At 43.8% G+C, this 23,724-nt stretch overlaps 2 protein-coding genes across 4 annotated transcripts in view; one reads left to right on the top strand and one right to left on the bottom strand.

The window, feature by feature from the left end:
* TUBGCP4 (tubulin gamma complex associated protein 4) lies at nt 1-14,140 on the bottom strand. 3 transcript variants are annotated; one of them, XM_021407135.1, is made up of 19 exons: nt 13,739-14,140; nt 13,542-13,670; nt 12,844-12,966; nt 12,311-12,364; nt 11,809-11,865; nt 11,237-11,316; nt 10,589-10,787; nt 8,778-8,943; nt 7,517-7,641; nt 6,792-6,842; nt 6,237-6,342; nt 5,778-5,885; nt 5,404-5,542; nt 4,795-4,972; nt 3,257-3,391; nt 1,977-2,093; nt 1,471-1,610; nt 1,087-1,138; nt 1-901 (listed from the first exon to the last, which is right to left on the bottom strand). In XM_021407135.1, the coding sequence occupies exons 1-18, from the start codon at nt 13,814-13,816 to the stop codon at nt 1,126-1,128; spliced, it is 1,998 nt and encodes a 665-aa protein (XP_021262810.1). In that variant the 5' UTR covers nt 13,817-14,140; the 3' UTR covers nt 1-901; nt 1,087-1,125. The 3 variants fall into 3 exon arrangements, with proteins under 3 accessions (XP_021262810.1, XP_021262811.1, XP_021262808.1); XM_021407136.1 differs by having other exon boundaries at nt 1-921; XM_021407133.1 differs by having other exon boundaries at nt 1-1,138.
* The window catches only part of IQGAP1 (IQ motif containing GTPase activating protein 1), a gene marked incomplete in the record, with an annotated part of 55,569 nt that continues 52,859 nt past the window's right edge, over nt 21,015-23,724 (top strand). The window contains 2 exon segments of the mRNA XM_021407210.1: nt 21,015-21,162; nt 22,830-22,929. Of these exon segments, the coding sequence (XP_021262885.1) occupies nt 21,111-21,162; nt 22,830-22,929 (152 nt within the window).

Consider the following 23,724-nt stretch of genomic DNA (forward strand, 5'->3'; position numbering starts at 1 on the left):
GACGGAAAGGTGGTAGACTTTATTTACAGAAGGATGGACCTGTGTCTGAGTTGAGGGCATCAGCACCACTTCTGTTTTTTGGAAGAATGTAATGTTGTGTACTGCTACAATTTATTGGAACAAGATACTGCTGAAGCAGCTCGTATGTTTTGGCTACATCTTTTTTCTTTTCTTTTCCCTCCTGTTTTGACTACATAGATATTAACCTGCCTCAGCAAAGACTGGGTATACGAAAGTAGAAAGGAAGAAGGAACTAGGACAAATAAAATGCTGGGAGCCTGAGGTGCAGAAAAGAAAAATTAAGTGCATGCCAAGGATTTATTTAGGTTTGGTACACTAGTCACGAGCAGCATTCTAAATAGCCTTGAATGAAAACATGGTTCATTTGGTGATGGTATCTTAATTTTCTCCCTAGCTTTAGTTCTAGCACCTTTTTCTATCAGCAGAGGGAGATTTGCACTCTGAACAGTGCAAACAGTAACAGGTGCGATAATTCCAGCATGTTCAAATATAGTAATGACTGGGCTAGCAGCGTCATGTGCTTTCTCCATAAAACTTAACTATACTGATATGACAGATTGGTGCACTGTAAGAGAAAAAAGTTCTTAAACTCCATTCCTTCATCCCCTTCCAGTTTACCTCAAAATGCCATTGGAGTTGTTTCATTTACATAGAAGTATGTATTTTGATTAGGAGACGTGTGATAAACTGGTTTACAATAGACAAGTTGGATTTCTGAAGAAAGCTAAAACTTCGTTCATGGTCAAGAACAACAGACTGCTTCCTCCATCTTCCAGCTTGCCAAGCATCACAGTCCAGCTGAACAGCGAAGACACAGTTCTGTTGGGTTTTTTCCACTTCTGGAAGAAGCGCTGACTGCCTTTCTGGAAGCGTATGAAGACTGCAGAAAACACGTTTGTACTAGTTCAGAATAAATGGAAAAGCTTTCTGTAATCATTAGGCAGTTGCAGGTAAGTGGCGCTTCCTGCCAGGTCTTTTTGACAGTGCTTCATCAGGCAATAGCCAGCTACAAGGAAAAATTGGAGTGCAAAGTCTCCCAAGAGCACTACAGGCTTCACTGCTTACCCTGCTGTTGGTCACGGTCTGAAGAAAAGGTCTTAGTACTCAAACCCCAAAACTGCAAGAGAAGGATGCAATATAAACATATTAACAAATTAATATCAACAACTTGAAAGGGCCTCCCCTCTATTAGCACACATAACCATTTTTCAGCCAGTATTTTTAACTAGCAGGTAGCGCAAAACAAGGGGGGGGGGGGGGGAAGCATGCATGAAAACCAGTAGCCAAGTCATTCTGGTTTTGTTACTTTTCTGTCGAAGTACTAGCAACATTTTGACTCCAATAATTTTGGCTTACAAAACCAACATTGCTTGCTTATGACTGTTTAACACACTTCATATTTCAAGTGTCTCAGGCTAATTCTGCGAGCGCCCTGGAAGCTATTCCTACCTGCCCAAGGTTCCTCCAGCCTGTGTGTAATATTTGTTATAATCCAGACGTAGTAGCAGTTGAGCTAAGTCAGAGTTTATTTGATGGTTTCGAACACTGGAGAGAATCTTGAAGAGCAGCGATGACTGACGACTGAATCCCTACAAATTACAGGAAAGCTGTTCAGGAAAGTCTTTTCCATCATTTAGCAGCGTGAAGAAAAGTATCACCACAAAATAATTTTGCTTGTGGTCTACTGTAAGGTAACCTGTCAGCCAAAAGAATGAGGTGCTAGGTATCGAAAAGGAGAGGTCTACCTCCTTTGTATTTCAGTAGGATGGTAATTTCAGTGTATCTGCCACTATACCTCCCCTCTGTGCAGGTGGAGATTCTCTACCTGCAAGGTATTGATTAATTCACGCCATTGTAAGCACTCATACAGAAAGGTCTCATCTCAGAACAGGAGTAAAGTTAAAGCTTAAATGTTTGCAAGGGAGATGAACAAGACCACGTCGACAGAGATTCACCTTCACCAGAATGCTGAGTTGTGCAGCTCCACGCTCATCTAACGGTCCCAGATTCTGACTCACCAGGGAACAAAAACTATGACAGAGGTCCAGAATTTCATTTAAACAGTGGAAAACCTGTATGGTAAAACAAGCACGAGTTACCAGTTAAATACAGAGCTCAGCCTCAGAGAAAGTGTTTTTTTAGTACCTGAAAATAAAAACATTCATAACCAACACGATATTGATACCATGTTTTTCAGCAATCACGAGGGAAGATGTTAAAGCAGCTGTAGCAGTTATAGGGCCTTTTTTCTTAAGGAAAAAACTGTACACTTGTACCTACCTCCAAAACAACCACATTTTGCAGACATAACTGAGGAAACAGTGATTGACATCAGCCTACCACTCACCAATGCAAGCACAGAAGTTGAGCATTGGCTTTCCTATCCAAGCAGCAAGCCACCAGTGCAGCTTCATGGTTGAGAATAAAGAACAACAAAAGATGTGGTTCAAGGGCTTGGTTTCACTGTGGTTTTTCACTTGCTTTCACACATTACAAAAATTGGAAAATCTTTTATATCAATTGGACACAGTAATTTGCATTCAAGAGAGTTAAGAAGCAGCTCGCATGTGTAACTATAAGAACATTTAAATGTTCCAGAATGAAAAAAATAGCATGCTGACACCTTTATGCTACAGCCTCAAAGACTGAACAAAATAATGAAAAAGACCTGTGTTATCACCATGTCTCACTGGCACCAACCTTCTTTCTAGATGTCTTCAGTAAAGCTACACATTTAATAAAAACCAAATCAATGTTGTAATAGTTTTGACTAGAAGAACAAGACAAAAATCATCTCTGGAGTCCATTCTGGAACACGTAAATTATTTTTATCCTCCTAGACTTTGAGACAGGGAATTTTAAGCTAATATGTTTCTGTATGTATTAGCTTAGAATAAGGAATACAGTTCCCAGTACTGTGCTAATTGGTACTTCTTTAATAAAATTGCCTGTGAAGGGGGAAAAAAAAATAAGGCTGATTTTTCACCAAAATAATCTTGATTTTTAACTGCCAGCAGTGCAGCATCCGCTCTCACCAAATGTACATCAACTGAATTAATATCACTTATCTGTTCTAGTTTATACCTGCTTTATTCTCAGAATTAGAGTCTGTATGCTGCAGGAAATCATCACTGATCAGCTTTTAAAAGAGATGGTTGTCTGATCCGTTTGCAAAGCTGCTTCTTGAGGCAGCTGGGGAACTCATAGAAAAAAAGTGAAAACAAGATCTACTTACAGGCTTTAGGAGGATGAAAGACTGAGCCAACAGATTACTTAAGAAATGATCATGAGCCAGTCGTATACTCTCAAAGTCTCGTGTGGCATTTATTTGCTGGAGAAGCTGTGAGAACTGAGATTCCAGTACATCCACCTGATGAACGTGCAAAGAATTCTCATTAACAGCTTTCTTGAGGAACAGGAGTACCTCAGCCCAGCTGGAAGTTTTGTGTAAGGAACTTACTTTCCCTATTGCTACTCTTACATTAGAGGCTGAGCATCAACTTCTATCTGCCTCCTGAATGGAGCTCTATATACAACAGCAGTACAGTAATATAAGGGAGAAAAAAAATGGATCCCTAAATATTAACTAAGTAGACAGGCAAATGCTCACTTTCTCTATGATTAACTAGTGAAAAAGTACATAGGTTGCTCCAGAAGTCATACCTCCTATTTGTTTCTGTTGTAGTTTCCATGGAAGTGAAGAGCGCAATAACACTATTTGATAAAGCATGGTCTCCGCTACCAAACACTATTTTTCAATATAGTCACCACCGTTGGCTGTGCATTGTCACCAGCAACGAGCAAGAGCCTGCATGCTGTGCTCATACAAATCTGCAGCAGTGGAGGTGACCCACAGTCACTGTTGCCACGGCTGAAGTGCACCACCGCTGCCACACTGTGCCAACAGCCGCTGCTTGGTCTCCGTAAACATTCAGCGAGCGTTAACACATGTAAGCGAGAACCATTTTTTCCTACATGGAGGAATTCAGTGACACAGCTTTGCTTCAGACATGTTTCCATGTCAGGCACCATTTTGTCAGACTACCCCTCTGCTGCTGTGGAATATTTGTGAGAAGGTTCAGCCTGTACTGCCATGCCCCCAGCATCCTCCTCTGACATCGTGGGCCAACACAATGAAAAAGGAGGCATTACTTTCAGCGCAATCCTCAGATATAGCTAACATGTGAACAAAGGTATTTGACTGCAATCATCTCTCAATTTTACACTAACAGATGCTATCTGGAGTTGCAGGGCAAAGGCTGCAGAGCAAGAGCTCAGCCATTACTCTAGAAAGTCAGAAAGTCAGGCCCCCCTGATTCCACTGTTGTAGCTATTAACAAATCGATTCTCACAAAATTATGCTACTACTAACTATTGCTTAGGTTTGAAAGTGAGAATATGGCTTCTTTCAATTCCAAAATAATAATAATTAAAAACAAACAAACAAAACCACCCCAAAAAAACCCTTGTCACTGAACAAAGTGGAGCTCACTTAAAGGGGCAAAGGAACAAGACAGGATGGTATCTTAATGATGCAGCTTCGGGGATAAGTGGGGCTTCTCACGAATGCTTAGTAGCATTAAAGAGCCAGAAACAATAATATTTCCATTAACACTTAAAACTCTACTGATTCACACATCCATTAACTGTATAATTGTAGCACTGAATCTGGTAACTCAGACGAAGTTCTAATTTAAAACTTCAGTGCTCTCACCATGAATTTCCACCAGTTCCTGATTAACTGATTCAAGTTCAACTCTGTTTAATCCTGACCTGGAGATAATACTGAAGATTGTCCACAAGAAAAGCCATGTGGTCCCTCAGACGCCACTTGATGGCATCAGTTCTGTTAGATTTCAGGTGTTTGCGTTGCATCTGGAGAGCCCAGCAGTGTTGTAGCTCTGCCTGGACCCGTCGTACACTTAGCAGGTATTTGAACACGACATTGTACCTACAGTCAAAAAATAACAAAGTTGTTTAGGATAGAACTCTTTCTTGGGTACAGGTACTGGAGAACACAACAGTGCAAGACTAGAAAAAGAAATGGCAGGTAGTTGTCTGCCGACAGGGCAGATGAGGTAATAGCCCATCTCAGAGTAACAGATTTCTGCTTGTATTGGTTATTGATCTAAAAAATACAACGTAATTCTACCATTAGCAGAGAAAACCTGGCAAAGTTTTGACAGATCTGTTTTGCTGACAGATCTGCCACGATTTTACTAGCAACAAGTAACCTCAACATGACTAAGTAGAAAGAATAAGGTTCAGGGAGCAAGCTGAAGTGCAAAAGCTCCACCTTTCTCTCTATAAAGGGAAAAAAATATTGGGTGCCTGAGATCAGGTAACTTCCAGACACAGACATAGGCAATACCTAGTACTTACTTCTCCAAAACAGCAGGAGTAAAGAGAATGTGCAGTGGCCACTGAACTTTGTAAGAAAGGCCCAGAGCTGCCCAACCAGATGCAGGGGCTTCACGTGGAGACAGCTCTCGGGAAGGCCCTTCGCGAGTCTGAGAAGAATCTAAAAACAGATAAGGTGCTCAATTAAGCCTTCCTCTCAGTCAAGGCAAAGCCTTCCACAGAAGGATGAAAAGGGTAAAGAACAGAATGAGAAGAGGACAAGCAGGCTAGGGTGTCACACAGGGCTGTTAACGAAACCAGTTTAATATTTAACTCTACAGGAGGGTAACAGGATTTGAAAACAAGCTCATTGTCATAATCCCTCTTAACTCATTACTAAAAATGCAGATAGATACCTTTATGCTCCTTTCCATGATACTCAATGGTCAAGTGAAGCAAAGGAAGAAGGTTGTCGTCATCTAACAGTACCTTGTGAGCAGACTGCTGAAATGCAACATTGACATCTGAAAGAGAGAGAACACAAATATTAAGAGAACGCTCAAGATGCAGATAGTGCTCATCTTGCACCATTAATTATTTACATTGGGCCATAGAAGACTAGTGACTAACACTATTTCCACTATTTTCATTTAACTCCACTCTTAGATATGGAGAAAAACCTATCATCTGAAAGTTTCTGAAAGATGTCCTTTTTGCCCAATGTGTGTTATACTGTAATTCAGAAGTGCTGCTCTTTCAAAACTAATGAAAACATCCAGAGGATAAGATGGGGAAATCTTCTGCATGGACATAACTAACCATTTTCCTGCCAGACCACAGAGAGGACATTTTGTACATGAGGAATCAACACTCACCATGTTCTGTTACAGCCGTAGGTGGTGTTTTTAACATGTGCTGTGCAGTGTCAATGAAGGCCTGAAACAGCTCACCTCTTCCCAAAAGGTAAAAGTCTTTTATAATCTGTTTAGATAAGTTTTTGTATGTAAGCATATAAAAAACTGAGCAGAAAGAGTAAGCATTCTAACTGATAACGCTTATTTTTAATTACTTGGACAACTTCTGCCATTTCAAAACACAGCTGGAGAGCTCTAAATTTCATCCAGTGACCAGAAAATCTACAGTGCAGTGCACTGCAAGCAATGCAGTGAATCTTCAAGATGCAAACCACAAAACCACATACATACACCTCTCTAACTCTGACTCTGACCAAGTTCTATGACTGTGCTCATACTTGAGATCTTGGGAAATGAAAATAGAGTTACTGAAAAGAATTAAGTACAAAACATAAGCCAGTAAAGCATTTACTGGGAAAGGGTCATTACAAAAATGAAACAAAGCAAACAAACAAAAAAATCCTACACCACTGATTTTAAGCTACTTTTGCAAAAACAAGTTAGCAGTAACATTACCTTCAGTTGTCCTAGTAAATCAGATTCCTCCACCATCAGTTTCCAAAGATGCTAGTGAGGAGATAATGAAATAAACAAAACAAGAAACCTCTCCTCAGATAGAGCTAAACTTATTCAATAAAATTCAGTAACTGTCTTAAAATGCTTGTGATACATTAAAAAGCACATATATAAAATGCTATATAAAACAAAAGAGGAACACTCTAAGACTCCTGTGTGGGCAACCCATGCTACTAACTAGAACACTCTTGATGCATAACAGTAAGAAACATGAAGACACATCAAAAAATAAGCAAATTCTTATGAATTCATTCCAATTCTAGTTGTCCTCAGTTTCCTATGCTCCCCATGTTCTCCAGTTTTTAATTTTTTTCCCCAAATTAAAATAAAAAGCAAAAGAAAACAAAATAAAACAACCCACAAAGCATTTTGTCGAAGTAAAAGGCCAACAGTTATGCTGAAATCACAGAATAAAGTTTTGAAGTTGTTACAAGTGATATAATCAATATTTTAGAATTCCCTGCAAATGACTGGTACTTCTTGAAGTCTTTGTATCATTAGAAGTTGGAATAACATGACACTAAGCCCAATAAGAACATGAAAGCTACCTGCTTTTTTCACCCTCCTGTTTTAATTGTTGATTGTAAAAAGCTTCCCTTCTCCTGGTCATTCACAAAACTCAAAAGCTCCTCAATCTGTGTAGTTACCCTACCTGGGATCCTTACCTCAGCAACTGTGCTTCGTATCCAATCAACCACAGATTCAAAGTCTACCAAACTAAAGAGTGGTTGCTGCTTGAGTCGATGTAGTTCTGCTGCAAAAGTGTCCTCCTGGTTTTTTAGGATGGAACCTGTGCAACAATGAGAAAAGTTTTGGACAATAACAACAAATACTATTCAAATAAGTGAGACCCTTTCCAGCACAGTGGGGCAGAGAAGCTGCCCAGGAAGCACAATGTCATGTCAGACAAGAGGAATGTGAATTTGAGGAGGCCTCAAAGTAACAAGTACAAGATAGTACTGCAAGTACTATTACACAGTAGACACTTGATATGGCAGTGCTGCAGTATCAGACAAAAAAAGGAACAGAGAAGTGGAGAGAAGAAAAGAAGGAAGGAAAAGATTTTCTATGCAAACAAACAGTCCTTGTTCCTAGGACTCAGATAGATCATCGAACCCTGAACTTCTCTGCTGTATTAACCTGTTGGTTTGATTCTCCACATACCCTGTCCCTTTCAGTTGTATCCCGTTGCTTGGACTTGGGAATTTGTTAGTTTTGAAACCACTCCTCACTTCTACAAACAGAAGAAAGCAGTCCAATTCAACTGGTTCTTTGTTCTCTGCAATGGCATTAGTCACTTGAGTATTTTTACATAGACAAGCTCAAGATCGAGAATCCACAGCAGTCCTCCTCTCTTGCTACAGTATATTTCCAAAAAACATCTTCCAGTGTAAACCTGTCAGGCTCTCAAAGATAACAATCAGCTGGAATTATCTTTGTTCTGCTTTTGTCTTTGAGGCTCCATCTTGATCATCTGTCTTCCTCAGCCACTTTTGGGACTACACTGCAATCAACCTCTCGTGTTTGCGCATGCATTCTAACCCTGTGATGCCATTCTGCAACATATACACACACTCAGAGCAAGATGTGCTCCTGCATTTGTTTGAACCCTTCAGGGTCAGGGACACAAACTCAAAAGGCAACATGACCTTTACAGTGGCTTTATTTCTCCAGAGTAAATCAGACGGTAACTTATAACTTATGTTTGGAAAGTATTTTTTACTCATGCTGTACTTATATCCTTCCCTAGCACTCAATCAGAAGCAGAGCACTTGGACCATCGCTCTCATCTGGCTCAGCCATTCGTATTTTCTGAAGCTAATCACTTTAACAGTGACTGCTAAAGAATTCACTCAAACAGTATTTTGGAAGATACTTGTCAGTCATTCACAGCTGAGTGAAGGCCATAAGAAAGATGTTCCTTACCTTTTCTGGTCAGGTTAACATTTTGATTCTCAAACATTTGCACAGATTCTCCGACAAACAAGATTTTTTCAGCAACTCGCACAGGAATGTACGAAGGCAGCATTTCCACTCGCAGAGAAAACTGTTTTAGAGATGGAGCTAACATGTTCTCCTCCTCAATCAAGCGCTGTCAGAGACACCAGGGAAAAGACAGAGAGCACAAGGAGAGAAACAGGTTGAGAAAACCACATTTACATAGAAAAACTAATAAATAAATATCAGAGTATACTAAAAGTAAAAATAACTGATTTTCCATGGCCTTTTAAAGTTTTTCCTTGTTTTTGCCTGTGTGCAATCTGCTCTTAGCAAGGACTTTTTATAGAAGGCCCTTAATTTTATGCAGTGTAAAGTGTAACTGCAGTGGATCTTCTGTGCATTCAGTTAGAGTTACACGCAACACACTAAAACCACTGGTGCCCAGGAAATGTTTTCTCACAGTAAACTAGAGCATGAATTTATAGAGTTGCAGTTGTTTCTCACTAGAGCCTGATGCAGTAGCTATTCAAATGCCAGAACGCTTCACTAAGTGCGGAAGATCACTGCACTGAGAAAGCTGCTGCGCACAAGAGCAAGCTAATGGTATGCCATCGACATGAAGAGTTAATGCCTTTTGCCAGTATTCTGACAGGCTGGTCCTGCTCTTAACACCCTGGACACATTTGTACCAGTCTCTTGACTATTTCTCACAGTAATGTCAGCAACATTAATAACATTTATACTCTGATCTGCACTGGTGGCTTTGCAAGAAAGGCATCCGAGTGAGCCACCATTCAGAAGGGTGTACATCAAGTCAATGACAAGATCCCCACAACTCTTCTCCTCTTCTCTTCTGACAGTATGATAGTTCATACTATCAGCAGTGTACAGGTTGAGAAGATAACTGTTGGCTAAGGAATCAGAAAAGAGCAAGATGACTACAGCACTTCAAATTATTTGCGTCTATGCATATTCTGTTGATACGGCTTTCTGCCCCCAAGTTTGTCCACCTGAGCCCAATAATATGTATCTCTTCTTAATACCTAGTTACAACCTGCGACGATACTCTGTTGATTTGCCATCCTATCAGATGTGATGGTTTCACAATGGCTAGCTGAACACCACCACACCACTCTCTCACTCTCCCTCTTTCCAAGGAAAAGAGGGAGAAAACACAGTGGGGAGAAAAAAGCAAATACCCACAGGTTGAGATAAGCACAATTTAATTAAAGAGAGGGGGAAAAAAAAAAAAGAAGGAAAAACAAGCAAAAGAGAGATGGAAGCTTTATTCTCCACTTCCCATCAGCAAGCAATGTTCGGCCATGTCCTGCAGAACAGAACCTCAGCAGGAATCACAGTTGTTCAGGAGGACAGATATTTTCATAATAAAAGCCCCTTCTCCTTGCCTGGCTTTTATTGCCAAGTGTGATGTCATACTTCATGGAATATGCCTTTGGCAGGTTTAGGTCAGCTGCCCTTGCAATGTCCGCTCCCCACCTCTTGCCTACTCCCAGCCCACTGGCTTTGGAGCGGTTGGAGAGAGTCTTGACGCTACGCCAACACTACTCAGTAATAGACAAAATACTGGTGCAATATTAATGCTGTTCTAGCTACAAGTGCAGAGCACAGCTCTTTATGGGCTGCTGTGGGAAATTTAACTCCACCCCAGCCAGACCCAGTACATCGGGTCTCAAGAATGACTGGTCATTTGTATCATCTGCACTGAAGCAGAAGACAGTACTTCCTCTTCAGTTACCTGAGGACTAAAGGTGCCAAGCTACAGCTTGCAGTCTTACCAGGTCCTGCAGCTCTCGTAGCTGTTTTCCTGTAAGTCCTCCAATTCCTAGGTCATCATCATCATCTTCGGGTTGGCCAGAGACATTCCCAGAAGGGCCCTGTTTGATAAAGAACTCTTCATGTTGGTCTAGTAGCAATCCATGCAGCATCCAGGCAGAGAGCTGCTTATACATGACTCCATGACACACAGCCAGAATCCTGAAATCAAAAGAAACAGACAGTGGGTCCACTGCACACAGTACTCAAAACCTCACAGTACATCATTCTGGAAAGTCCAGTTCATCAGCCAGGCAATGTGGTACTTACTTTCTTCCCAAGGGCATACAGACATAACAATGTTCACCCAGTGAAATTTATAATATAAATAATAGAAACAATAACATGTCTGCTGTATCCAAGACATTTCATGTAGACTTCAGCCCTAAAAGATGCCCTAGTAAGATCCTCAAAAATACAAAGCATGGAGAAAGCCTTAGTTCCTGCCACAAATCTGTTTTAGATAAATAACGAGGACTGTGACAGTTTGTCCTTTTAAATCATGCAGGCCCGATTTGAGCAGCATCATCTGCTTTCACAAGTAAGAAAACACTTTGATACTAAGTTCAGGTATTATGTACAAACAAAATAGGTTTATTGCATCTACGTACTTCTCAAGAGCACTGCGAACAGGAGGCAACCCCCCACAGCTATGTTTGTGGACAGTTTCCAGTATCTGACATCCATGAATCTACAGAAAGACAAAGTGGTTAGACTAGGTCTATTACTTAGATCTGTACTGAACTTTTCAAGTATTTAAACACTATGCTTCCAGCTAACAAGAACTGCATAAGTCTGACAGAAAGAGATTAAACATACTCTGTGTAGTGAAGAAAGAGGTCTTCTATGTAAGCTTCTCTCAAAAGCTTCTCTTAATGAAAAATAAGCATCTCTGGACTTTGAAAACATTAGCTTCTCCTTTTTTATTTCACGTGAGCGTGGCAGAAAACAGAATCAGAAAAGAAGAAATTCCAACTAGCAGCATGTTGCAGTTTGAAGTGGAAAAGGCATCTTGATAACATTGAATAAATCAAATCCAGTGTAAAGAGATTTGTAAAGCATTCAATATTTATATTACCAAAACCAGATTCTTTCCTACCATTTAGTTCTTGGATGAAGGCCGAAAAGACTATCAGCTAATGATGAAACTTGCTAAGGGAGACTAGCTAAAGTTTTACCATACCTTCTGAGTCTTGATCTGTTCCACCACAACCATCACAGATGGGAAGAGTAACTGAAACTGCAGAACAAGGGAGAGAAAAGTTATACTTGGGTAAGTGCGGACAACAGGTGATTACAATAGTCTAAGCAAACCATTAGCATGCTTTCCCCTCAAACTGGAAACTATTGTCAGTGACCTGAAAATCACTGGAAAGGATGTCCATCCTCACCCGGACAAAGGGTCATTAGGCCACTGTATTCCAGCTGCAGTTCAGAATGAACACAAGTTGTGAGGAATGTGCCAGGGTAAAGAAGGAAGACCTATGCATTGTGTCAAAGTACGAGTGATCCTCTAAGTAGGATTACAGGACTATAAATTTGGACATGTTAAAGAGAAATGACATAACATGAAAGACTAAACCTTGTTTACACCACTCACATTCTCATTAGGCGTGTTACAGAATGACAAGAGTAACCAAAGAGCATTACCTGTTCATTAGCATGAACAGATTCATTAGCATTACCTGGTCCAAGGAATAATTAACATGTGAGATGGAAAGATGTGGGTCAGCCAGAAACTGTAAGAACAACAAAGCAATTAATAAAAATTAAAAAATGGCACGGATAAGTAAAAAGGCAAGTTTGGCTCTATGTTTCAAATCACAACATGACCCATTTAGGCTGTTAACTTTTAATGAAACCACTGGATGATGACAGAACCCAAGACAGAACAGCTGCTAAGCCCGAGAGGATTTAATCAGAACCATCACAACTGAAAACAGAAATCATGACAGTGTGAAACAGCACCAGGCTCTGAGGATGATGGGGCACTTAACGAACTGTATGTAGAAGGGAATGACAGCTTATTAAAATTAACAGTCATTTACAATAGCATCTCACAGGAATAATTTGAAAGCCATTCCCAAAGCAGAAAGAAAACTATCTTCTTGTCTCTTGAGCTACTACCACTTAGTCAATATAGTAACAGCAGAAATGACAAGCTTCCACAACATGCCAGCAGCAGAACAGCCTTTCACCCTAAGTCTCTCTCCTTTACCTCTTGTTCAAGGTCAAGCAGTGCCTGTCGATACGGCTGCAACACTGAATCAAGACCTGTGCAGAACGCTCGCAAATATATCCCATGCAATCCACCCTGGTTTTGCTGAGATAAGTGATGGTCCTGAAACCAAACAATAAAATCTGCATCAGGTCCTCAGCACAGGTCTAAGAAGTATTGGAATTTCCGTGCAATGTTATGCCAGCAGCCAATGGTCATAACACTTTGAAATGCAGCTTAAGCAATCATAAAACGCCCAGGAAAAAAAAAAAAAAACAGCACAGAGCTATGTTTATGCATGCAAGAGTTGGGAATGGTTAGCAGCCTGCGCATGCTGCCGCACTGTTAAATTCAGTGCTCATTTGTATTTATGAATGCCTCTTGAATCCCTCAGCTCCTCACAAACTCCTGCTGAACCGCAGGGACAAGTGTCGCACATGGTCTGCAGTGACCAGAAATTACTACATGACATTCCCCTAGGAATGAGATTTTTGCACTCCGTCATGTCTTTCAACACCAGCAGTTGCGCACCCTCCCTCATTTAGACCACACAGAACCTTCCAGAGCCCTGCTCAGGCAGGCGAGCTCGTTTATGCTACTGCACCGACGGCCCTCTGGGACAACAGCAGGCCGTGCAGATCAGCATCCACTCTACTCCACTCTGCCCGGGAAACACGGTGGCGGGCCGGCAGCCTCACCTGCTGCTGTACGTGCCCCGTGTACTGCTCCACGAATTCGGCGAAGCGAATGTAGTCGGTACCGAGGCGGCAGAGCCGGTTCAGGACGCTGGTCTCGCTGGGGTGTAAGAACGGCAATTCCTGGGACACCTGCGGGAGAAGAGAGCGGTGAAGGAGAAAAGAAAAGAGGAGAGGAGACGAAAGGGGAGAGGCCGTACCTGCAGCCCGCCGCGCTTGCTCCAGGTAAAGGCCGCGCCCGGGTACCCGCTGAGCGCCAGCAGCAGCTCGTGGATCATCGCGCCGCGCGCCGCCGGGCACAGCGCAAAGGCCGCCGGGAAGAGCGCGCCTGCGCGGTGGCTCCCAGACGGTGTGGGCGGCTCTGGGTCCCGCGGGCAGCGAAGGCGATGGCTTTCGCGGGGGTGGGCGTTCCTCTCCGGGCGCGGGGAGAAGTGGGCTGTGGGAGGTTGGGCGGGAGCGCGAAGTTCCCGGAAGAGCCCTCAGGAGCAGGCTGCGAGGCCCTCGAGTCGGATTGGAGCGCTCGACCGAGCCCGGCCCGATTTCATCCTGCCCCCTCCTGGGGTGCGTTAGCGCCCGGTGCCGCGGGAGGCGGCGGAGGAGTGGGGCGGGGCGGGGCGGGGCGAAGGTCCCTTCCAGGCCAGCTGCAAACCCGCGCCCTTCTAACTTCTAAGTTGCTTTTCATCTTCGTTTCTGGTTTTACTTACTAGACGTCTGTGTTTGTTCCTTGATACGTCTCTCGTTGTTCTGTGCATGGCGGTTTATCCAGTGTTACATATTCGCCGCTCCAGCGCTGTGCTCAGTTTGAGAAGCGTTTGGGCAGCGCTCCGTAGGACGGCGCGGGTTTCGGGCGCCCGTTTGTGGTGCGAGGAGGTGGGGTCGCTCCTGGGCCGGAGGGGCCCTCCCGCTCGGGACGTGCCGTGGTTCTGCAGTTCTTTCTTTCTTTTTTTGCTGACCCAGATAGTTCTTTAATCAAAACTGCTTTATTTCCCAATAGTGAAGTTATTTCATAAACTCTTTCACTCATGTTTTGACAGTGTTTTTCTTTCTCTGTAATTTTACTCATTATGTCTTCATTCAGGAGAAAATAGCGTTACGTACAATTTTTGTTGCTTGGAACGTATTTCTTAACTGTTTGTTTTGAATGGGTTTGCATCTGGTTCAGCTTGTTCTAATAAGATGTGAAATACAGCAAGAAATTCGTGTGTTATTTTCCTACGGGAAAGAATTGGTTCCTGGTACGTAGCTTCATTTTCTAAATAATTTTCTTTTAATACTCTCTGACATGTATGCATTTATATTCCTGCAGCTACGTTTGTGTGTAACGTGAGGGATCCAACAGTATTGTTCTGTCACGTATCAGTATAATAAAATCATTCTCTTTATATTAACAAAATTCCTATTGTCTGAATAGAGACTGTGGAATTTGGCTGGACGTTTGTTGTTCATCACTGAAGTAAATACCTGAAATTAGTCACAGCCCTTCCCATATTTATTAGAGGCTTTGGTTCAATCCTTTGCTGCTGAGCAAAAGTTCTATGCTAACAGGTGGGTTTTGTCTAATACTGAATTTAAAACTGCTTTTAGTTGATTATGAAGTTATTGAAGATGTAGAAAGCTTATAGATATTAAACTAGGTAGAGAGTAATCACTCAGAACTGACCCAAGAATATTTTCTGTAAATACTGAAAATGCAATTTAGTGGCTTCTTTGTATGTTAGTTACTATTAACACAGCACTCTTCTTTATGTAAGTACCTATTACATATTAAACCTGTCAGAAAAATCTCGAATCTAAACGTAATAGTCTTCTGTAGCCAAAAATGAAGCTTATAGTGGCATTCCTTCACAAAAAAATGAGGACCCACGTGCCTTCCTTGAAACCAGGGCAGGAGTAAACAGGATGTAAAGTTTGTTAAAGCAGAAGGGACTTCTGTTTATCAAAGTTGGAGGTGGGAGGAAGCTGATCTTTGGGAAAGTAAAGTTAGTGAATTGTTGGAAGTGAGTCAAAGCAATTTAAATAGAGATGTAGTATTGGAATTCCTTCTTTGCTGGTGAGTGTTACACATCTGATGGATAGTATTTGGTAAGATACTGTAGCCTTACAAGATGAGACTACGAGTTTTGTGTCTTTTCTTTACAATCTGTCTATCTGTGGCTCATCCCCACTCATTTGCTTGCAGCTAAATATTGCAGCCTTGTTAGGACTTAAATTATTTTATTGGTTCCCAAAGTGTTTTAATAGTTAGCCTACATGACAACAAGTACAGAGGAACCAAAACAGCCTTACAAAGCAGTTAAAAAAGCAACAGGTAGTGTGTACCACTGACAAGGTGAATCTCGGATTGTGCAATGTTTTAGTATTTTTCCAGGTAGCTGTGGAGCTTCATTTGAAACACCTGTATGGTACAGGGAAACAAATGGTATCTGATGCTTGCATACAAGTATGCGGTTTTGCAGCTCAAGAAGCCTTCTTGCCAGCTTGCTTATGCTGTACTGTCATCAGGGTGAGAAGGAGAAGTTTTCATGATAATCACTTGGAGTGGTGAGATTGCCCATTTGCCTCCAAAGACTACGCCCTTATCTGCTGTTCTGTCAGCCTGTGGCTCTGCCATGGCCGCAGGTCATGACTATAACAGAACTGATCAGGATTTGGGCTCCTTTTCTGTTACTTCAGCTCAGGCTTCCACGGAGAGTCCTACAGACAGTGTGCACACAGGTGTGTGTCCCAGGCAGCTGTTGAATGTATAAATATATTTTACACATATACATGTTCTCAGTAAGTGTTTATATATATATTACTTGTGTATGTGGGTGTATAATACATAGGCTTATTCAACTAGGGTAATTCCATCTAAGTTTCTACAGGGCATCGTGTGCCCCTAGAACAGAATGTAACTAAAGACAGCAAAAATGAATAGGGATCTGAACCCTGTTGCAGACACAGAAGATAAGGTTTAAAAATCTTGAATAAATGACCAGGGCGGTGGTCATGGCACCGAGCTTGCTGGAGTTCAAGAAGTGTCTGGACAATGCTCTCAGATGTACGGTCTGATTTCTTTTTTTTTTTTCGGGTGCTCTTGTGTAGATCCAGCAGTTGGGCTCAATGATCGTTATGGATCCCTTCCAACTTGGGATATTCTATGATTCAATGAATAAAAGGTATTAAGATGTAGAGTGGCGCTAAATGTGTTTTATTTCATCTGTCTGAGAATTTCATGTGTGCTACAGAGAGAATAAGTGATGATAGGGAATTCTTACTGCTAAATGGGACCTAGAGTGGATTCTACTCTGTCTTCAGCCATTGTTTTGCCAGAAATTAGAATATATGTGAGAAATCCCCAAGCAGAAGGTTGTTTCAATAGGCTGTTATTTCCCCATCTTTTTCTTGTAATGCAAGACTTGATAACACTTCAGAAAGACAAGTGAGATAATTGCATATATTATACTGTTTGGAAGAGGACAGAAGACGTTAAAGACTTTATTTAAGTTGTAGCCTGTAGTTAGGTTATCTCGAAGTGACTATGGAATTGCAATTTCAGTCTTCAGGCTTTCTAAAAATGAATTTTTTTGCTGCACAACTCACAAAAGTAGTATTTCTTATAAAAGAATTGGCCAATAAACATCTTCACAACTGCAGTTTAAGTGAAGGCCTGAATTTCAGAGCTCTTGTTTCCCCACCAAAGCCCAGTGATTAAGGCCAAGTGCCAAATACTTTTTTTTTTTTTTCTTTTTTGAATGGAATTGAAACCTGAAATTTTGAAAGGTACTTTGTGAGGCTACATGACTATTCAACACTTTAAAAACAACAACAACAAAAAACAGCCAGGAGAAGGAATAGATTAAACACAAGCCCTGACAAACTTTAGTGAGTGGTAACAGTAACAGACCAGAAATCTTAAATGGAGTAACCACTGAAGTATAACCTCAAAGAGGTTCATCCAGAATCTGCAATGATGTGAAATAATAGGTCTTACAGAACAGAGTAAATGTGAGATTTTTTTTTTTTTTTTTTTGAGGAAGGACTGTAGGACTGTGCAAACAGTATTGCAGAATTTTTAGGGGAACAAACCCAAACAAGGAAAAGGATCCCTTCTCGCTCAGCAGTGTGACCCTCCTGAGCATTCAATTGCCTTTCATCAACATCTGAATTTACGTGATTCCTTCTTGAGTCTATTCTTCAAAATTATACAGGCAAGGAAGGAGAGATGGTGGCATGGTCCTCTATGTTAGAGAGTGTTCTATGTTATAGAATTTGCGGTTGATGATGATAAGGTCGAATCTCTATGGGTAAGGATCAAGGGAGGGGCTGACAAGGCAAATATCCTGATGGGGGTTTGTTACAGACCGCCTAACCAGGATGAAGAGACAGATGAGGGGTTCTATGAGCAGCTGACGGAAGTGCCATCGCCAGCCCTTGTCCTCATGAGGGACTTCAACTTCCCTGATATATGCTGGGAGTACAACACAGCACAGAAGCTGTCGAGGAGGTTTCTAGAGTGTAAGGAAGATAACTTCCTTCTGCAGCTGGTGAGAGAGCTCACCTGGGGAGGTACCCTGCTTGACCTGCTGTTCACAAACGGAGAAGGTCTGGTGGGAGATGTGGAGATCAGGAGCTGTCTTGGACAGAGTGACCATGAAATGGTAGAGTTCTCGATTCTTGGTGGAGCCAGGAGAGGGGACAGCAAAACGGCTACCTTGGACTTCCGGAGGGCAGTCTTTGAAGTGTTCAGGAGACTGGGAGGGAGCGTCCCTTGGGATTCGGTGTTGGAAGGTGAAGGGGTCCAGGAAGGCTGGTCACTCCTCAAGAAGGAAGTCCTGAAGGCGCAGCAACAGGCTGTCCCCCTGAGCCGCAAGATGAGCCGGCAGGGAAGGAGACCGGCGTGGATGAACAGGGAGCTTTTCCTGAGGCTCCAGGAGAAAAAGAGAATCTACCTCCTGTGGAAGAAGGGGCGGGCAACTTGGGGAGAGTACAAAGAGGTTGTTAGGATGTGCAGGGAGAAAAATAAGAAGGCACAAGGCCAGCTTGAACTCAACTTGGCTGCTGAGGTAAAAGGGAACAAGAAACTTTTTTACAAATATATTAATAGTAAGAGAAGGACCAAGGAGAATCTCCATTCTTTACTGGACACGGCTGGGAGCGTGACCACTGAGGATCAGGAGATGCTAAGGTTCTCAATGCCTTCTTTACATCTGTCTTTAAAAATCAGGCCAGTTGTCCTCAGGGTACTCTACTCGCTGACCTAGAAGTCTTGAATGGGGAGCGGAATAAACCCCCCACGATTCAGGAAACAGTCAGAGACCTACTGTTCCACTGGGACTGCCACAAGTCCATGGGGCTGGATGAGATCCATCCGAGAGGGCTGAGGGAACTGGCAGAGGTGACAGCCAAGCTGCTTTCCATCATCTATCAGCATTCCTGGTCAACTGGAGAGGCCTCAGAAGACTGGAGACTTGCCAGTGTGAGTCCCATCTACAAGAAGGGTCGTAAGGAGGATCCGGGGAACTACAGGCCTGTCAGCCTGACCTCGGTGCCAGGGAAGGTTATGGAGCAGATTGTCCTGAGGGAGATCACATGGCATGTGTGGGACAACCTGGGGATCAGGCCCAGACAGCATGGGTTTGTGAATGGCAGGTCCTGCTTGACCAACCCGATCTCCTTCTGTGATCTAGTGACCTGCCTGGTGGATGAGGGAAAGGCTGCTGATGTGGTCTACCTAGACTTCAGCAAAGCCTTTGACACTGTCTCCCATGGTATTCTCCTGGAGAAGCTGGCAGCCCATGGCTTGGACAGGAGGCTGGAGGGCTGGGCCCAGAGAGTGGTGGTGAATGGAGTTAAATCCAGCTGGCGACCGGTCATGGTGTTCCCCAGGGGTCGGTGCTGGGGCCTGTCCTCTTCAATATCTTTATTGATGACCTGGATGAGGGCATTGAGAGCACCCTAAGTAAGTTTGCAAATGACACCAAGCTGGTAGCAACAGTCGATCTGCCTGGGGGTAGCAAGGCCCTACAGAGGGATCTGGACAGGCTGGGTCGCTGGGCAGAAGCCAACGGGATGAGCTTCAACAAGACCAAGTGCCAGGTCCTGTACTTTGGCCACAACAACCCCAGGCAACGCTACAGGCTTGGAGCAGAGTGGCTGGAAGACTGTGTAGAGGAAATGAACCTGGGGGTATTGGTCGATGTTTGGCTGAGCATGAGGCAGCAATGTGCCCAGGTGGCCAAGAAGGCCAATGGCATCCTGGCTTGTATCAGAAATAGTGTTGCCAGCAGGAGTAGGGAAGCCATTGTCCCTCTGTATTCAGCACTGGTGGGGCCGCACCTTGAGTACTGTGTCCAGTTTTGGGCCCCTCGCTACAGGAAAGACATTGAGGCCCTGGAGTGTGTTCAGAGAAGGGCAATGAAGCTGTGAGGAGTCTGGAGCACAAGCCTTATGAGGGGTGGCTGAGGAAGCTGGGATTGTTCAGTCTGGAGAAGAGGAGGCTTAGAGGAGACCTCATTGCTCTCTATAACTACCTGAAGGGAGGTTGTAGTGAGCTGGGGGTCGGCCTCTTCTCTGCTGTGACTAGTGATAGGACTAGAGGGAATGGCCTCAAGTTGTGCCAGGGGAGATTCAGGCTGGATGTTAGGAAATACTACTTTTCCAAAAGAGTGGTCAGGTGCTGGAACAGGATGCCCAGGGAGATGGTGGAGTCACTGACCCTGGAGGTGTTCAAGGAACATTTAGATGTTGTGTTGATGGACATGGTTTAGTGGAGTTATACTGGTGGTAGTAGACGGTTGGACTGGATGATCTTGTAGGTCTTTTCCAACCTTGGTGATTCTACGATTCTATACTTCTGTCTGTTAGGTTTAAAAATGTTTGTTTAATTTTTGTTTGCTTAAATTTTTGACTACCTATTCTATATTTTATGAGAAGAAACAAATAAATCATTTTTACGGTCTCATTTTCCCCCTCCCCTTTCTTCTCCTTCTGGGTACCTCTTTTGTCAACTGTAAAGTCTTAATTTAAGTAGTTTATCTTACATGAAAATCATTCTGTAGTTCTGATCAATGCTGCTGCATTCTTCTGTACTTAAAAAAAAATATTGTTTTTAAAGGAGAAATGCACTCAGATTTGTGCATTTGCAAGATCCACAGAGATCTTTCCATCTTTCTGGTTTGTAAAGCTGGTCTTTGTAATCATGATACGTTGCCATCTTTCAATCCTTTGGTGTTGAGCCTGTATATTCTTAAAACCTTATTTGCATGTGACTTCGTATTATCTCAACTTTTCTCTCAATAATGGAGAGCTGTGTTACGTTCTGTGTTAACTGTAGAACTTTGAACGTTCTTAAGGTTTAGATGCATAGCAAAGGCTGAGAAGGGGTCGGACGGTGACACTGCTGCCCAGCGAAACGCACGGGCCGAGCCAGCCGGTACCGCGGGGCAGGCAGAGGCAGCTTCCCGCCCGAACCCCGGCGGATGGAGCCGGCAACGGAACGCGCGGCGCGGCTCCTCCCCCGCCACACCCGGTACTGCAGGAAGAGGAACAGCCGCGCCCAACTCCTGGCCGGCCCCGGACCAGCGCAGCGCTATGGCGGCGGAGGAGGTGGACGGGCTGGGTGCGTTCCGGCCGCGCTACGGCTGTGAGTACCGGGGGGGCTGGGTTCGGCTCCGGGAATGGGCGCCGCCGCCTCCAGGAGGGATCCTGACCGGGGACGTCCAGCCCGGCCTGCGCGGTCCGTCCCTTCCCGGGGCCGGTGCTGGGCGCGAAGGCTCCGGCGCGGGGCCGGGGCGGTCTCGCCCCCGCTCCGGCCTGCGGGCGCGGGGAGCCTCAGCAGCCGTGCCCGCGCGCCTCCCACGAGGCGGGTGCCGTGGGTCGCGCGAGCTCGCCCGAGCCGTATGGTTTTTCCACGGGCGGCAGACGGGCAGCGCGGGGGGCATCCTCCGCTTCTCCGCGCGGGGGTTGCTCTCGTCTCCCACGGGCGGGCTGCGCGCCTCTCCCAAGATGCCCGCCGCTCGGAGGGGAGCGCGGCCGGGCGGGGGCACCGCTAGAGGATGGAGAGGGGAGTGGCGGCGGACCGTTCTTTATGCCTCCCTGCTGTTTCGGCCCCTACCAGCCGAAACGATCGGATGCGTTTAGATTGAGCGCCTTCGTCTCCTCGGAAATATGCTTTGAAGAGGGAGGCTTCGACTCGATGTTTCTGTGGCACGTGGTCGCTCGTGCCAGAAAGTCATGTCAAAAATGAGCAAAGATGGAGCAAACGCTGTGAGGCGGATGGGAGATGGCGTAAGCGACGGCCGGGCGGGGCGCGGCAGCAGGTGGGGTCTGTAGGAGGGGCGTGTGCGCGGCGCTGCGATCTGCGGGACGAGGAAGGGAGGAGGGCGGGGAGCCCTTCTTGCTCGCAGTCGTTGCCTTGTGTGTTGAAGCTGTTTTCGGCTCTTGTAACTTTGGGAAAGGCTGAAGGAATCGGAGAGATGCTCCCGGGTACCTCAGACAGGTTTCTGAGAGGCTGGCAGTTCTTACCAAGGCCTTGCTTTATACCAAATGCTGTGGTTGATACCTCATCTGTTGTTTTTGTCTGATGAAAGTATTTTAGGCATAAGCTAACCTTTGATTAACAATGGTACAAGGTGTTTCCTATTTGTTGTATTGATCCATAAAACCTTTAAAAAAAAAAAGTGACTTCTTCAACATGAGCGCATGGATGAGGTATTTAGCAGTAAGTGGAAAGGACAGTTTGTATCACTGAGAATTTGGACACATAGAAATCAGATTTAGGCATATAACTGTAGCAGTTTGATCCAAAGACAATACACAGGTTGTGGATCTAAATCATTGCCCTCCAGGTGACAGTTGAGAGTAGCGTTTCTGTCATTTTAGAGATGAAATGTAACAGTATAGAAGAAATCCCGTGATGTGAAAATACGGTGTTGTCCTTCTTTAATCTTTGAGTGCCAAAATCAGTAGGTAGATGGAGAGAGATGCAGTCACTGATGTGCTTCTGAGGAAGAGAAAGGCAAAGCTAGAAGAAAGTAAGAAAATAAAGGATAGTTTCAGAGAAATTGGAAGATGAGGAAGAGTTGAATCAGAGTCAAATTGAGAAATCTGAGAGGGAAGATGGCAAACTTATGCAATAAGGGTGGAAGGGTAAGGAAACCATGTCTCTCCTGTTACTTGCAAAGAACATATGTATTTGTTTCTTCATTCTTCTGAGACAGATAACACCTGTGGTGAGTTCCTGTGGGAGAGGTGGGGTATGATTTTTGATGTTCAATCTTCTTCTGTCTGAGAGTATTTGACTATTTGCAGCTGTCTTGGATAATGAGAGATTAACAGCAGAGGAAATGGATGAAAGACGACGCCAGAATGTAGCCTATGAATACCTTTGTCATCTGGAGGAAGCAAAGAGGTAAGAATAAGGGGTTTCAAATGCCTGGCACTTTAAAAGTAATGATATTTCATAAGGGGAATAATTTGGATGCAGCTTACCTCCTACGTGTTTCTGAGTGACTGGATAGATTCATTTTAAAACAAACACCAAAAAGCTCTACTCTGTGGTTCTCCAGACTGTTTTTCTGCCTGAAGGGGGTAAAAATATCTATGCCTAGTAAAAGTTCCTGTTATGCTTATCTAACGTGCTCTTAAAGATTTTTTTTTTTTTTTTTTTTTTGTGACAAGGACTCCACTGCTCTAGTGCTTTGGTGTTCTCAGCACTGGAAAGGTTCCCACTATTACCTAAGTTGAATTTGTCTTGATGTAATATTACCTCATTACCTGCTGATGGACACGAAGAGTAGATTATTCTCTTTCTCTTAGCTGCAGCCCTTTACAAATTTTATTTGTAACCTTGCTTTTCTTCTCTTAAACTGAAAACCCAATACTTTTATATTTCTCTATGGGTCCTATTTAGTAGATTTCTGGTGGTTAAAGGGCTTGACATGAGCCATCAGCATGTGCTTGCAGCCTGAAAGGCCAACTATATTCTGAACTGCATTGAGGGGGGTGGCAGCAGGGTGAGGGAGAAGACTGTCCCCCTCTACTCTGCCCTCATGAGACCCCATCTGGAGTACTGCATCTAGGCCTGGGGTCCTCAGCACAAGAAAGACATGGAGCTGTTGGAGGAGGTGCAGAGGAGAGCCACGAAGATGAAGGGCTGGAGCACCTCTCCTGTGAAGAAAGGCTGAGGGAGTTGGGCTTGTTTGTC

The sequence above is a fragment of the Numida meleagris genome, chromosome 9, assembly GCF_002078875.1.
Source record: "Numida meleagris isolate 19003 breed g44 Domestic line chromosome 9, NumMel1.0, whole genome shotgun sequence".
Classification (NCBI taxonomy): Eukaryota; Metazoa; Chordata; class Aves; order Galliformes; family Numididae; genus Numida; species Numida meleagris.

Excerpts from the sequence above, each read along its gene's own strand:
- TUBGCP4 (XM_021407135.1), bottom strand. The coding sequence starts at position 13,816 with ATGATCCACGAGCTGCTGCTGGCGCTCAGCGGGTACCCGGGCGCGGCC. Across the intron at positions 6,843-7,516 it reads TACGAAGCACAGTTGCTGAG|CATCTTTGGAAACTGATGGT; the intron begins GTAAGGATCCCA and ends TCTCCTCACTAG. Across the intron at positions 6,343-6,791 it reads ATTTACTAGGACAACTGAAG|ATTATAAAAGACTTTTACCT; the intron begins GTAATGTTACTG and ends TTATCTAAACAG.